Source organism: Notothenia rossii (genome assembly GCF_949606895.1).
Source record: "Notothenia rossii genome assembly, chromosome: 2".
Taxonomy (NCBI): domain Eukaryota; kingdom Metazoa; phylum Chordata; class Actinopteri; order Perciformes; family Nototheniidae; genus Notothenia; species Notothenia rossii.
This window is the reverse complement of record NC_136904.1, coordinates 17,442,184-17,455,874: the sequence shown is the minus strand read 5'-3', so window position 1 is coordinate 17,455,874 and position 13,691 is coordinate 17,442,184. Positions and strand designations below refer to the sequence as shown.

The following is a 13,691-nucleotide window of genomic DNA, read 5'->3' as shown; positions in this document are numbered from 1 at the left end:
TAAGCTCGATAAAGATCTAAAGTTTGATGAGGAAATGCCTGCAAGATGATGGCACTGGGATTTTTATATTTAATCCACTCAGAGCTTCTTCCACCAAGGGACATAAGAAGTCATCCTCAGGCTTTAAATGTATCCGTCGAGCTGACAGACTGACTAAGTCCCATGTTGCCAGTTAGTGTAAATGTATACCCTAACCCTAGTTATGAAAATAACTGTCTTGATGTTGTTTGTTTAAACAAATGTGGCCTTTACAGCATACATGCACACACACACTAAAACAAACCCTCATATACACACATACACACACACACACACACACACACACACACACACACACACACACACACACACACACACACACACACACACACACACACACACACACACACACACACACACACACACACACACACACACACACACACACACACACACACGTATGTCTCGACCTCTTCCAGCTCCTGTTCAGCATCATTTCTCTTTCACATTTTGTACATATTGTGCGGTATGCTTATTTCATCACGTGCATTCTTATGCAACCTGTTTATGGTGTGTGGGTGTGAGTGCAAGAATACTTTTGAATAGATAAAAACTTCCTGTCAGCAACATGTATGTTCATCTGTCTGAGCATTGTCATCATCACAAAAGCTAATCATATCTATCAATAATGATAATTAATTCAAATGGGACTGTTTTATAGACATATGGACACCATATTCAAAATGTGTCTTCACTTTGAGATGATATCCCTAGGATTCAGTTTGTTCGGAAGCTCCACAAATAAATCAAGTACACATTTTGTCAAACTAGTGTTAGATGACACTCTTCTGCTTTGGAGAAGTAAAATATGATGAATTGGTAAATTAATAACCGTATAGTTCTCCATAAATAAACTCCCAAGGGCAGTGCTTATTTTTTCCTTTCATACAGGACTACATTTAGAAATGCAAACAATTCCAAGAAATAACTTCCATTCAACTTCTGTGTACAATAAAGGAAGTCGGAATAGCTCTGTCTGCTGGACCGTTTTAAAGCTCATGTGTTTCTGACGTACATATGGCTCACAGGAAACATTGTGTGTGTGTGTGTGTGTGATCCCTACCTGCTGTCTGTGATGTAGCTAAAGGCTTTTTGCTTCTGTTTCCTTGCAGCATGTCAAAGACATCATCCTGCAGTCCAACCCGTTGCTAGAGGCCTTCGGCAACGCCAAGACCGTGAGGAACAACAACTCCAGCAGATTTGTAAGGCTTTTATTCCTGAGTTTTTCCACTTTTTGTAAGTCAGAATGCCTTGCATTTCAGCTCAATTCATAACTGGTTGGTATTAACCAAAAAAAGCATATGGATATCCATTTCAAAGAGTGTTAACAGGCAACATAAAAAGGTCAGCCTCCCTATTTTGCATGTGTATGTGCCAAACCGGATTTGCAGTGTATGTGAGGTCAACTCTGGGAAACAAACACAAAATTGGAATCACCCACTGCCTGAATATCCTAAACTGTGTTGCTCAGAGATAAATACATGCAGTAGGTAGTACTTACCCCAGAATAATTTGAGGACTCAACTTTTTTGTGGCGCACCTTTGGGTCTAAGCGGAGACTTTTGAAAATAAAGATTTGCAGTAACAGCTTTCCTGTTTAAGTGCATGGGGAAGCAAACCTCATGTGTGTCCTGGTTAACCAGTGCTGTGCTGTAAGGACATATTTTACAGAAAAACATGCATGCAGAGCCACTGAGTTACATCCTGCCCTGCCTACAAAGGATCTGGGTCAATAAGGGCTGAACATTGGAAAAGGCAAAGCTCATTTAAGGACATTTAAGTGTTCAGATTAGCATACAATGCAGCATTGTCTCAGTAGTCGTGATGTTTTCAGATCCAATTTTGTAGAAATTACTTTGGTTTGGCACTCCTGGCCTTAAATCACAGCTCCTAAAGTACTGTCTTTCAATAAATAGTGTGTCTGTTCACTATTAGGCCTGGAACAGATATTATATTACAGGCTTGCCTGGAGAAGAGAGCGAGACAAAAAGAAAGGATCGGATTTTTATACACACACACACACACACACACACACACACACACACACACACACACACACACACACACACACACACACACACACACACACACACACACACACACAACTATCAACCGCATAACAGCCAGGTGCCAGTATTTCAGACCTTATAGCTCTGGCTTTGAGTTTTATTGCGGCCTACTCCAATACGGGAAAAATAAAAACATGCTTTGATCCATCAGGGGAAATACTTTGAGATCCAGTTCAGTTCCGGTGGAGAGCCAGACGGGGGGAAAATCTCCAACTTTCTCCTGGAGAAGTCACGTGTCGTCATGAGGAATCCTGGAGAGAGGAGTTTCCATATATTCTACCAGGTGAGGCTTATTATTTGTGCTGCGGACACATATGGCTCGTGAAGAGGGTCTGCGAGGGGATTTGAGGACACGTTGGGTTAGACGTGCCATTTGGCTGCATCAACAGGGTCAATCTGTTTTCACTGGGAATTGGTCCAGGGAAGAGATGGTTAATTTTTACTAGTACAGTTTTCTTCACATGAAAAGTGGAGCACAGTGTATAAATAAAAGCCTGAAAAAGTATTAAAATGATAATACAAACAGACTTTGTGCACAATCTGCCCTCAATACTCTATTTGTTTCTGCTTTACAGTTGATAGAAGGAGCCACTGCAGAGCAGAAGGGCACCCTGGGAATCACAAGCTTAGATTACTACACTTACCTCAATCAGTCCGGTTCCTACAAAGTGGACGACATCAACGACAAGAGTGACTTCCAGGAGACCACGGTACGGTCCCTTCTGGCAATAATTTAACACCTTCAGTGGTGTTGTGAGTGTCTATTATTCTCATACCAGCGTTCATGTGACTCCTTCTTTTAACATTCCTCCCTCTCCCTACCAGATCTCTTTTGTTTTCTTTTCCAATGATCTCCTCCTGGTTTTGTTTACCAGTGAGACCGCAACAGGAGTAATTAGAGGACATGAGCTAGGTGCCAGGGGAGCGAGTAAACCCACACTGAAGACCTAATTTAGCATGATATTTTCCTTTTGCTTTTCCCAGCATGCAATGGATGTGATTGGCATCTCATCGGAGAACAACTCCATGGTGCTTCAGATTGTGGCCGGAGTCCTGCACCTGGGAAATATCACTTTCAAGGAAGCAGGAAACTACGCTGCTGTGGAGAGTGAAGAGTGTAAGTAGGCTCACTATAGGACTGTTGTGCTTAATGTGGCCACATTGGTTTTGTTTATTAGGAAATCAAATGTAATCATCTCTTACAAAAAACTTATTCTATCGTTTCACTTGTTTCCCTCTCCTTCGAAACTGTAATGTTTTTATACTCAGCCTGAGAGAAACAGCTTTTTAAGTTTAAGCCTGGTGGCCATTTTAAAGGAATATAAGGCATTCAAACAAATCGAGTGTCAAGTATCATTATAGATTAACAATACTTAATGTTGACGGTTTTCTTGAGAATTATGTATCTGAAGTTGTACTTAGACATAGCTTTACTTTGAGATTTATGTTAGCATTATTCATGCTAACATTTTCGAAATGACAATGCTAACATGCTTATGGTTAGTTTTCTAAATGTGCAGAAGACAAGAGTACGACCGTGCAAGCGTTTTTTAACTTTGACCTGCGTTGATGCTATAGGAATTCAGTATGGATTCTTCTTCTGGTGATCATGAATGTACAATGTATTTCATCATGGACCAAATCGCAGGATGATCAACTTTGCCGTCCCTAGTGTCACACAAAAAAAAAAAACTCATATAGCCTATAATTATTTGGTTATGAAAGACAATTGTAAAGGGGCTCAGGTTGATTCATTGTAAATGTATTCTTCTCATTACTTTATACTTTTCTTAAACGTCTCCCCTCTCCTCAGTTTCCTGAACTGCCCTTTGGTTGGTTTAGGAGGATTTTTCTCTCCCACCACTTTCACTCCTTACAGTTTTATTGAGACAAATGTAACTCCCGCAAACTGTCTGGAGTAACCAGGCCATGCTAGATTACCAGAAAATATAAATAACTATTATTAGGTCTGGACTTAAAATGACTTGGAGTAATACTTTTCCAGTCCCCTTCTCTTTTGCCTTCTCTTGCCACATTTTATTCCCATGTATTTTTACACTTTCTTCTTTCTTCTTCCTCCGCATGCTGTGTATATGATGCAGATGAGAGTGCAGTTGCCAGTGTACAAAGCCTTGGTCTGTTCTGTGCAGACGTAACAGCAGCGCTCAATAATCTCTGCTTTCCTGTTCCCTCCAGCCTCACTTACTGTGTGCTTTAGCTGCAGTGCGTTGCACATATGAAGCTTCAGCAGCCAAGTTCACATGGGCTTGAGTCAGCAGCAAGCGTCAGTGCGTCATCTGTTGTTAAAAGAAATACTGAGACTAATTGTTCTATTACAGAAAAGTGGAGATTATTATGGGTTAAATGTAACTTGATCCCGACAGTGACGTGCTGTTTTGTAAAAATGTCTATTTTAGGATATTTTGCTTCTCAAAAGGAAAGTTATTTTTGGGTTTGGCATCAGGAGTCATCAGAAAGAAGGTTTGCAGACTTCTCTCCAACTGTTACGTCAAAACCTATATATACAGTCGTGGTCACAACAAAACATTACCAGATATTCTGTCTCTGTTTGTAACATTGCCTCTTTTAACCTGTTGAGTAAAATAATCAAATTTAAGATGCTGTTCTTATGGCTGTAACTTTGAACCCTTAGCTTAGCACTAAGACTTACTCAAAGAGGGCACTGACACTGGCAAAATATTCCTTCACACTTTATATATATCTTTTTGTAGGAATCAATCCAGCAAGATTTCACATTACTTTTTTTCTAAATATATTTATTAGTGAGCTTTGGAGTTGCTGGTGGTTTGTTATATTTGGATAACAAAATCCAAAGTCATGCTTGCTGTTTCCCCCTTCTTCCCGTCTTATTATTCTTCTCAATTAATTTTTGAAAATAATTAATTATTCGCAAGAATGTAAGAAAAGTCAGTTGTAAAAAGTGCTCTGGCACAGAGACACAGAAAACATTGTCATCTAACTCTTTTCAAGCTGTCAAATATTTGCTTTAGTTCTATATTTCTAAAGTTCATTTTTAATTAGGATCAGTCAATATTGTAGAAATACAGCATTGAGTGACAGGATTATTGTATCTGTCACTTCCCATAAAAAGTGACACACTCCCTCCTCTCATAATCCACTTTGACTAACAAATGTCCTTCAGGGAAGCTTGTGCTTATATGAGCATTGTTTCCGTTCTCGATACACAGCCTTTGTGAAAGCCTCTGTATACAATCCATACTTTTTCCTGCGGAACACAAAGAATAGCTTTTCCTCCTGATTGAAGCTGGCGTATGGTCAGTCACACCCTTATGTCCCATAAGGGGAGCTACTGCAGTGGTCTGAAGCATTTACAGACGCTGTGAGTCTGCAAGCCTGAGAGCCATTTCCTTTTCAGGGAAATGAGTCACTGCAATAAGGCAGGGAGGGGCTCTCAGGGGACGATATCAATGCCAGGTCGGGACAAATGCTCTGTGGTGTTCTCCACACTATTTTTTTCAATAGTTAGCCCAAATCTATTCTTCTATTTCACATTCAGCTCCAAATCTGTTCCCTAGTGTCCACAGTTTAGCCACAGAATCGGCTACATTTTGTTGCTTTGTGATAACTTTAATCACAGATTGATAAGAGTAAGTGCAGTGCAAAAAGATTCGTTAATTCGTTATGCTTCTCTCTGCTATGCAAAGGTTACTTGAAGCTGCCTTTCCAATGGATACAATCCTCCTTTTTGATTTGCATGCTGGTTCTTTTGAGAACATTTGTCTTTTCTGTTTTAGAGCAGGACCGATTAACATGCTGCTTTACTTTTCACTTTTTTCAATAAATACAATGTATGTTATGCGCTGTAGCATGCAGTTATTCCACTTTGTAAGTGGAATAATAACAGAGCAGTCTGACAAAGAAGACAGATACGGTCAGCATAATTCTCATCTTTATCTATTTACACGTTTATTTATACTCTGTGTCTTCTATGTCTTTGAACAGTTCTAGCCTTTCCTGCGTTTCTGCTTGGAATTGACCAGAACCGTCTAAAGGAGAAACTGACGAGCAGGAAGATGGACAGCAAGTGGGGAAACGCAATTGAGTCCATCGACGTGACGCTGAACGTGGAGCAGGCGTGCTACACACGGGACGCCCTGTCTAAAGCTCTGCATTCGCGGGTCTTTGACTTCCTGGTCGAGGTATGATTGCATTATTGAACGGTTTTAGAGTGTCCTTATGTCACAATGCTTTGATCACCTATAATAAAGCTTTATTTTAATAATACAAACCTTTTAATTGCAGTCCATCAACAAAGCCATGGTGAAAGATCATAAGGACTATAACATCGGAGTGTTGGACATTTACGGATTTGAAATCTTCCAGGTAAGTGTTTTGGGCCTTTTTGCGGTCTGGCACATGATAAGTGGAATTTAAACGTGCAGCAACACATAAATTAGATGAACAGGTATTAACTTTGAGCATTTAAACAGATTAAACACAGAGGATAAGACTAACCTATAAAGTATTTGGATTAAGGTCTATCTCCTGATTGAGACAGCAGACCACCTCATGCTTTTCTAATCTGATTACTGGTTTGTTTGCTTAATGAGAAGACCTGGACTTGTTTATAGGATCAGACTAACTGAACGGAAGTGTTTTTGTATTGTTGTTATGGTAAAAGCTCAGGATTCCTATTATCCAGTACAGGTAATTAAAAGACACCTGTACTCATACTCAGTTAAATTATTCTCAATGTTATTAACTGTGTCGTCTCCTCCTCAGAAAAATGGCTTTGAACAGTTCTGCATCAACTTTGTGAATGAGAAACTGCAGCAGATATTCATCGAGCTGACACTGAAGGCCGAGCAGGTGAACTTCCTCCACATTGTTTTTTATTACTGCCTCATTAAATGTTTTATATTCCGACTCTAAACTCTGCTAATGTCTCTTTTTGTAGGAGGAGTACGTGCAGGAGGGCATCAAATGGACTCAGATTGAGTACTTCAACAACAAGATCGTCTGTGATCTCATCGAGAGCAAAGTGAATACAACATTATATATATTTATATATTTTTGTATAGATCTTTTAAGATGAATTGGTTAATCAAGACCATGATTGTAGAGAAACCTTATTATATAAATAGTTTTAAATTGCAGTTTCTGATCATTGATACGTACACAAACCACATTTTCAATCACTTACAAATCGACATTTAAAAATTTGATAGTGAGTAGTCTCTTTAAATAACAAACGGGGCTAAATATTCAGCTTTTTTTAGAGTTAATAAACAAGATGTTATTGATATGTTGTTTATTTGAAAACAACACAACAAAATACAATCACTAACAAATTGAATACGAACTTAAATAGTGAACATTTGTCAGTTTTATTGGCCTCATATTGTAAACTGAATTGAGAGGGCCTGCTAGTTTGGTGCCATGAGTTTTAAATGTGCCGACATGCCTCTTGATTTATCTGTCCCACTGAGAGGTTTAATCCATGAAATGTACAACAAGGACTTTAAAACAAGCCTCCATGTGAGAGGAGTCGGGAGTCTGTATCAGTGCCTGACACTTCAGCTCTTTACACCAGACCCACTTTAATCCAGTGACAACTTTACATGTGTACTTTACCAGAGGCCTGTGTTCACTGAGTTAGTGACACGCTGGCCACTGTGCAAACTGAGGGCCATTGATCAACTGAGGACATAATGGAGCCAAGTAGGGCTGTGAGAGAGAGAGCTGCTCCACTGTTATACATTGACAGCCTTTATAGCTTTCACATCTCCTTTATGTGTTATCATGACGCATCTCATATGAAGATTTCTAGATAATTCGAAGATTTCGAATAATCAATGGTTTGGTCATACAATTAAAAATAATTAAAATTACAATTTCCAGGTGCCGTCCTTTTCATCATAAGTATTTTACGAATATGTCTATTAACTATTATAAAAAACAAAGAAACAGTAGAGTGGAGAAGCTGGAACAACCGGGCTTTTACCATTTTTTGATTGATAATTATATGTTGCTGATTTTTTGTTGGTGTAGCAAATGATTTAACAAAGAAATCCAGTTCTACTACAGATAACACATACAGAGTGTTTATTTCAACAGATCGAATTAACAGATAAATACAATTGCAAAATATAAAATCCACGCTTGCACTGTTGGTGAGTTTCAGAGCCGGTGTGGATACTAATATAAAATATTCCCCTTGTGACCCCAGAGTCCCCCTGGCATCATGTGCATCCTGGACGATGTGTGTGCCACCATGCACGCGGTGGGCGAGGGAGCGGACCAGACCATGCTGCAGAAGCTCCGAATGCAGATCAACACACATGAACACTTCAACAGCTGGAACCAGGGCTTCATCATCCACCACTATGCTGGCAAGGTCAGTCTGAGCAGGAAATATATTTTCAGGGGGGGAGGGTATGTCTGTTTGTCCACTCACCCTGACAACTCACACTACTGGTTTTTGAAAAGCAACCCTCATAAAGGTTTGGACAAAAACATTGGTGAAATGTGGTGAAAGATTCTCTTACAAACTTGCAAGAGAAAAATGTTGATTCACAAAACAGAAAGATTACGGCACTCAGAATAAGGTTTAAAGAAAACTCCATGCACTTGTCTTCGCCATCGTATAACTGTAATATGTTAAGCACACAGTCCTGACAGCAAATTCTGGAAATAGAGAGTTATTAAAATGCCATTTTTATGGTGTTGTATGATCTGTCATAAATATCAGTTAAGCAGCTGGTAATTTAATCCTGAAGCCGGTGTCGTCATCTTCGACCTTCTACTTTTTTACCATCTAAGCTAACACCACCTTTTCTCTCCTCTCTTACCAATTATGTCTGTACACTCTTATGTAACATTGTCTAACACAACTTACATGTTAACCGGCCTTATTCACCCCATACATAACAGCTCACCAGGGGTTTTTCGGCATATATTTTTGATTCTGGTGGTCTGGGCCGAGGTTGTCTCGTGTCATTCTCCAGATGTGTGATGGCCTCAGCCTGGCACACATGCCGCAGGCTTAATGAGCCGTGCCATAAAGACTTGAGGGGCTCCCATGACCGGGCTCAAAACATTCCTCCAGTCTCCGGCTACAGTACAGCAGAAATAACACCGTTTAATTTATACACTTTTAAAACTGCTGCTGGTTTTATAAGGAAGCTTATCCTAGGGAGGTGTAAAGCTTGGAGCGGCAGCCCTTCATTTTCTTCTCCCATAAAATTCAAGCCGTTAATTTCAGCCAGAATATTAGTTACAATATTTTATTTCACACAGGTGTCATCTTTCATTTAGTCTGAGGGTTTAACCTTGTCTTCTTTGATGGTTTAACTCTTCAGAAATGCCTCTGTGTCTCTCCTCCAGGTGTCCTACGATGCAGAGGGTTTCTGCGAGAGGAACCGAGACGTCCTTTTTAATGACCTCATTGAACTGATGCAGAGCAGCGAAATGTAAGTAGCTCTGCTTTGCACATTGCCCCGACATGTGGTGAGGATTCATTTTGAGTGCTCCCTTCTATTGTGATGCACATGGTTATAATTCAATACATCTGAAAGAGGGTTTCGCAGAAGTGTGCTGGCCGGGTTGTGTTGTGCCCTCTGCCCTGAGTCACGTCTGGCTGTGTTCCAGATATGTGGCTTCTAGGGTCTTCCCAGTCTGGCCTCCCAAGTGCAGTCTCTCTGCGGGACTCTATAGGGGAGTCTGATCCCCCCTGTGTTTTGGTTTCTTGGGCTTTCTTTGTGTCAAAGTAGCCATCTGTGCATGTAGCCCGCATTGTCTGTGTAACCCCTGCAGGCCTCAGACGCTCGCTCCCTTTGTGTGCACATTGTGTGAGGCACGAAAGGAGGTTATATGAAATCCTATTCAGACACGTGCTGGAAAATATATATTCATGCACTTTACAACACTTGCAGGCACACAAATATATAGTACACACACACATAGATAAAAGGCTTTGGCTAAGTCACACATAAAGGAAAAAGGAAGGAAGCAGTCTTCATTCCTTAGAGCAGCAGGAGTGAGGAGAGAAGAAAGGAGTGACCAGTATTGTCAGCTGCACGGCATTAGCAGACCTCTCTTTGTACTCACAACCTTCAGATCCTTTTCTTCTGAGACAGAAGTTTAAAACCAAACAAATACCAGTGTTGCAGAAAGCCAGAAAGAGGATGGAATTCAAAAAATTACTAACATGAAAAAATCACACTGTGAGAATACTGTATTAATAAACATCAAAGGCGGCAACATACAGTAAGCACTTTGAAATAAATCAGATGTTTAGCAGCAGTGTGTGTCACTGTTAGGTCAGGCCTGACAGTCGCCACATTGAGCTTTGAGTTTTCAAAGGAAAAAAAACTGTCAGAGTTAAAAAAGCAGCCAAATATTCGGTGCCTGAATGACAGATGTGCGGATCACAAAAGGATCAGTGTCTATGATCATAACTTCACATCATCTTTCAGTTATCAGATAATCAAGGCAAGCCTTTTCAATGTGTAGCCTTTACATAAGTCGTTAAAAGTGTTGGTTTTACTGACTAACTGCCTAGAAAAACTACAAGATGTCATGGTTAATTTTTAATAGCTCTTGAGTGAAACATTGTTGTCATTCATTCTCAACAGGGAGTAGCTCTTTTCCATAATGAAGACACGTGCTTACACACAAGCATATGAGCCAATCAAAATGGATAAGAAATGCAAATAAATTCATGAATGGCAACAATGTGGCTCAGTTCATAGCTGCAGGGTTTTAAATGCACCTTTTTCTCAGGAAAAGCACATTCCTTTCTTTTACAGCTGTATATCTATAGTTCAATGAAAAATGACAAATGACCTTGTCTTCAGTTTAGAGAAACCTGAGGAGATGGAAACTTCACAAATATCCTCTACATTCTGACCAGCAGCAACACGTCATAGTGTAGTCATGATGTTATAAAACACCACAGCTGTAGTGTGAATTTAGGATAAACCAAAATGTTATTAGTTGAAATCCAAATAAACCGGGACCCTCAGGAAACACAAACTCATATTGGCCCCTTTTTGAAAAAATGTTTTTGTTTTTGTTTAAGTCCTATTTCAATCAGAATTAACCAATCATAAATTCTGCCCAGCCTCAGATAATAGCTTACATTCCTCTAAGGAGAAGTGGCCTTGGTGGGATTTGCTCCACAGAGAGGTGTTTGTACAGATGCACCACAGTTTGCGAACACACACACACACACACACACACACACACACACACACACACACACACACACACACACACACACACACACACACACACCGCTTGTTTTCCCACCCGCCCCCTTCTCAGACCTTCCCAAGTGGTTGAGGAATTTAAACTAGCGACCTTCGTTAAAGGTCCTTGGTTCTTTAATCATTAACTGCATATTTTGTTTTCGGAAAGGAGTGAAACTCAACATTACTTTCAGTTCTACAACACTTAGCTATAAGGATGATACCGACCTTCCTGTGTCAGTCCTAACTCCTCACCTTTGTCCTCTAACAGAGCCTTCATCAGAGCACGGTTTCCAGAAAACCTCAACGCTGAAAAGAAGGGTCGACCCACAACTGCAGGCAGCAAAATAAAGGTGTGTGTGTTCACCAGAGTGTGTGTGTACTGTATGTACCTGTCCCTCTTATTAATCATAATCGCTGGTGGGAAAAGCCTTTGAAAAGGTATCATGTGTATTTGGTGTCCTTCAGCAGTTATTCAAAGCACTTTATGTTTTCATGACTTTGACATCAATACGGTTATTAACTTCCTTGATCTTTGCTCTTACTCATTTCTTTTTTTTAGAAACAAGCCAATGATTTGGTGAGCACACTTATGAAATGTACTCCACACTACATCCGCTGCATCAAACCAAATGAAACCAAGAAGCCCAGAGACTGGGAAGAGAGCCGGTAAGTGAAACACTCCCCGAATCTTCACAGCGCCTAATGCATCTTACCATCCAGTGCCTGCAAGCCCTGTATTTCAATTGATAAACGCAGACCTAGGTCACTTACTATATTCTCACACATAAAGATAAACACTAGATCATTGCGATCCATTCTTCCTCCACCGGTTTGTGCTTTTTTGCTCTTTTTTGGATATTACTGACGAGGTCATGTGAGACGTGTTTCAGGCATTCCCCTCTCCTTATCCCTTTGTCTCAGTTTCCCCGCTCTTTCTTCGCTGCCTACAGGCTTTTGGGACTACATGTTCAGATGCGGGGTGCTGCGGTATTGTTCCGAGCCGATGACCTTCCTGTTGTGAGTCAGGCGCAGGGTGGCTCATTAATTAGCGCCGGAAGTGCTGTTTTCACAGGAAGTCTGAGTGGACTAAGTAGTGCTGAAGGTCTTTGTTTGAGGGAAAAGTCAGTAAAAAGCAGCTGTTTTGAATACAATGAATTCTGGTCATCCTTTCCGCTAATGGAGCGGGAGATTCATGCCGTAGACCTGGTAGAAGATGTTTGATATTCAAATTTAAGCCAGTTGTGGAAATAAAATCAAAGTCTTCTAAAGTATTTTTGTTTCTAGATTTAAATGTATTATATTTTTAAAGCTGAAGTGCAGAACTTCTTTCTCCTCCCTCTGGCAGTGAGAATAATTTTGTATCAAACTTTCCACGGTTTGGCACTTTTTGCCAAGATATCCTTGTTCGTGCTCTCACACGTTATTCTTTTACTTTAATCTTGACTCTGAAAGCACAGTTTATTTTTTATCTTCAGCATCCACACCAGAAACGTTTCATACATACTGTATTTCTTAAGATTTAACGCCATGCTGCCACTAGTTAAAAAGTGGCACCAGACATCCCAACTCGATACGCTGAATCAGCATTGTATGAACTAGTTTGGCAAGGGTGTGAATACAACGGGTGTATATATTTAAAGCACTCCACCTTTAAATGCTTTATTCTCATCCTTCATAATTACATACAACACAAACATGTCACAATGTAAAAAGTAAATAACAAAACATTATAAAATTATGTTGGAAAGCAGGCAAGGAGAAAAACTAATGGTTAACTATCTGAATGTTATAAACGTCAATACCACCTTGAGCTGGCCCAGGGTCAGTTTTGTGAATATATTGCAGGTTTAACTCCAATCAAAGTTTAAACAAAAAGTTGGTTATTGTTTTTTTTTCCATTTTTGTTTTGTTTTCATCTTATCCTAATGTCGATCCTTTTTTGTATTCAGAGCAAAGCACCAAGTGGAGTACCTGGGTCTGAAAGAAAACATCAGGGTGAGGCGTGCTGGCTACGCCTACCGCAGAGTCTTCAAAAAGTTCCTCAACAGGTAACGACTCACTGTGAGGTCACACCTTTCTGTCATTTGGTTCTTAAAAAGAGGTGTGAGTGATGTGTATTCATGCTGATATTGTCTTTATTAAACAACAAGCTATTATGTAACATATGATCCACAATTTTTCTGTCAATTTCTTTACAACATGTTCATTAATTTAGTCATGATTGTAGTCCTTATGTAACCTGCCCCACAGTGAGCTACACAGATTTGTAATGTTGTTAAAAAGGTTATCATAATGGAAAATAGCCTAAGTTTAGGAAATAGAATTCTGCAAATACATATTGTATACA

General features: G+C 39.9%; 1 protein-coding gene across 2 annotated transcripts in view; it reads left to right on the top strand.

Moving 5' to 3' along the window:
* myo1ea (myosin IEa) overlaps positions 1–13,691 on the top strand; it is a 46,996-nt gene that overhangs the window by 22,429 nt on the left and 10,876 nt on the right. For both annotated transcript variants that reach the window (XM_079667288.1, XM_079667287.1), the window contains exons 6-18: positions 1,152–1,241; positions 2,260–2,391; positions 2,684–2,818; positions 3,093–3,225; positions 6,093–6,289; positions 6,393–6,473; positions 6,873–6,959; positions 7,048–7,131; positions 8,320–8,487; positions 9,477–9,562; positions 11,613–11,694; positions 11,904–12,010; positions 13,294–13,392. In XM_079667288.1, coding sequence (XP_079523414.1) covers positions 1,152–1,241; positions 2,260–2,391; positions 2,684–2,818; positions 3,093–3,225; positions 6,093–6,289; positions 6,393–6,473; positions 6,873–6,959; positions 7,048–7,131; positions 8,320–8,487; positions 9,477–9,562; positions 11,613–11,694; positions 11,904–12,010; positions 13,294–13,392 — 1,481 coding nt within the window. The remainder of the gene's footprint in view (positions 1–1,151; positions 1,242–2,259; positions 2,392–2,683; positions 2,819–3,092; positions 3,226–6,092; positions 6,290–6,392; positions 6,474–6,872; positions 6,960–7,047; positions 7,132–8,319; positions 8,488–9,476; positions 9,563–11,612; positions 11,695–11,903; positions 12,011–13,293; positions 13,393–13,691) is intronic.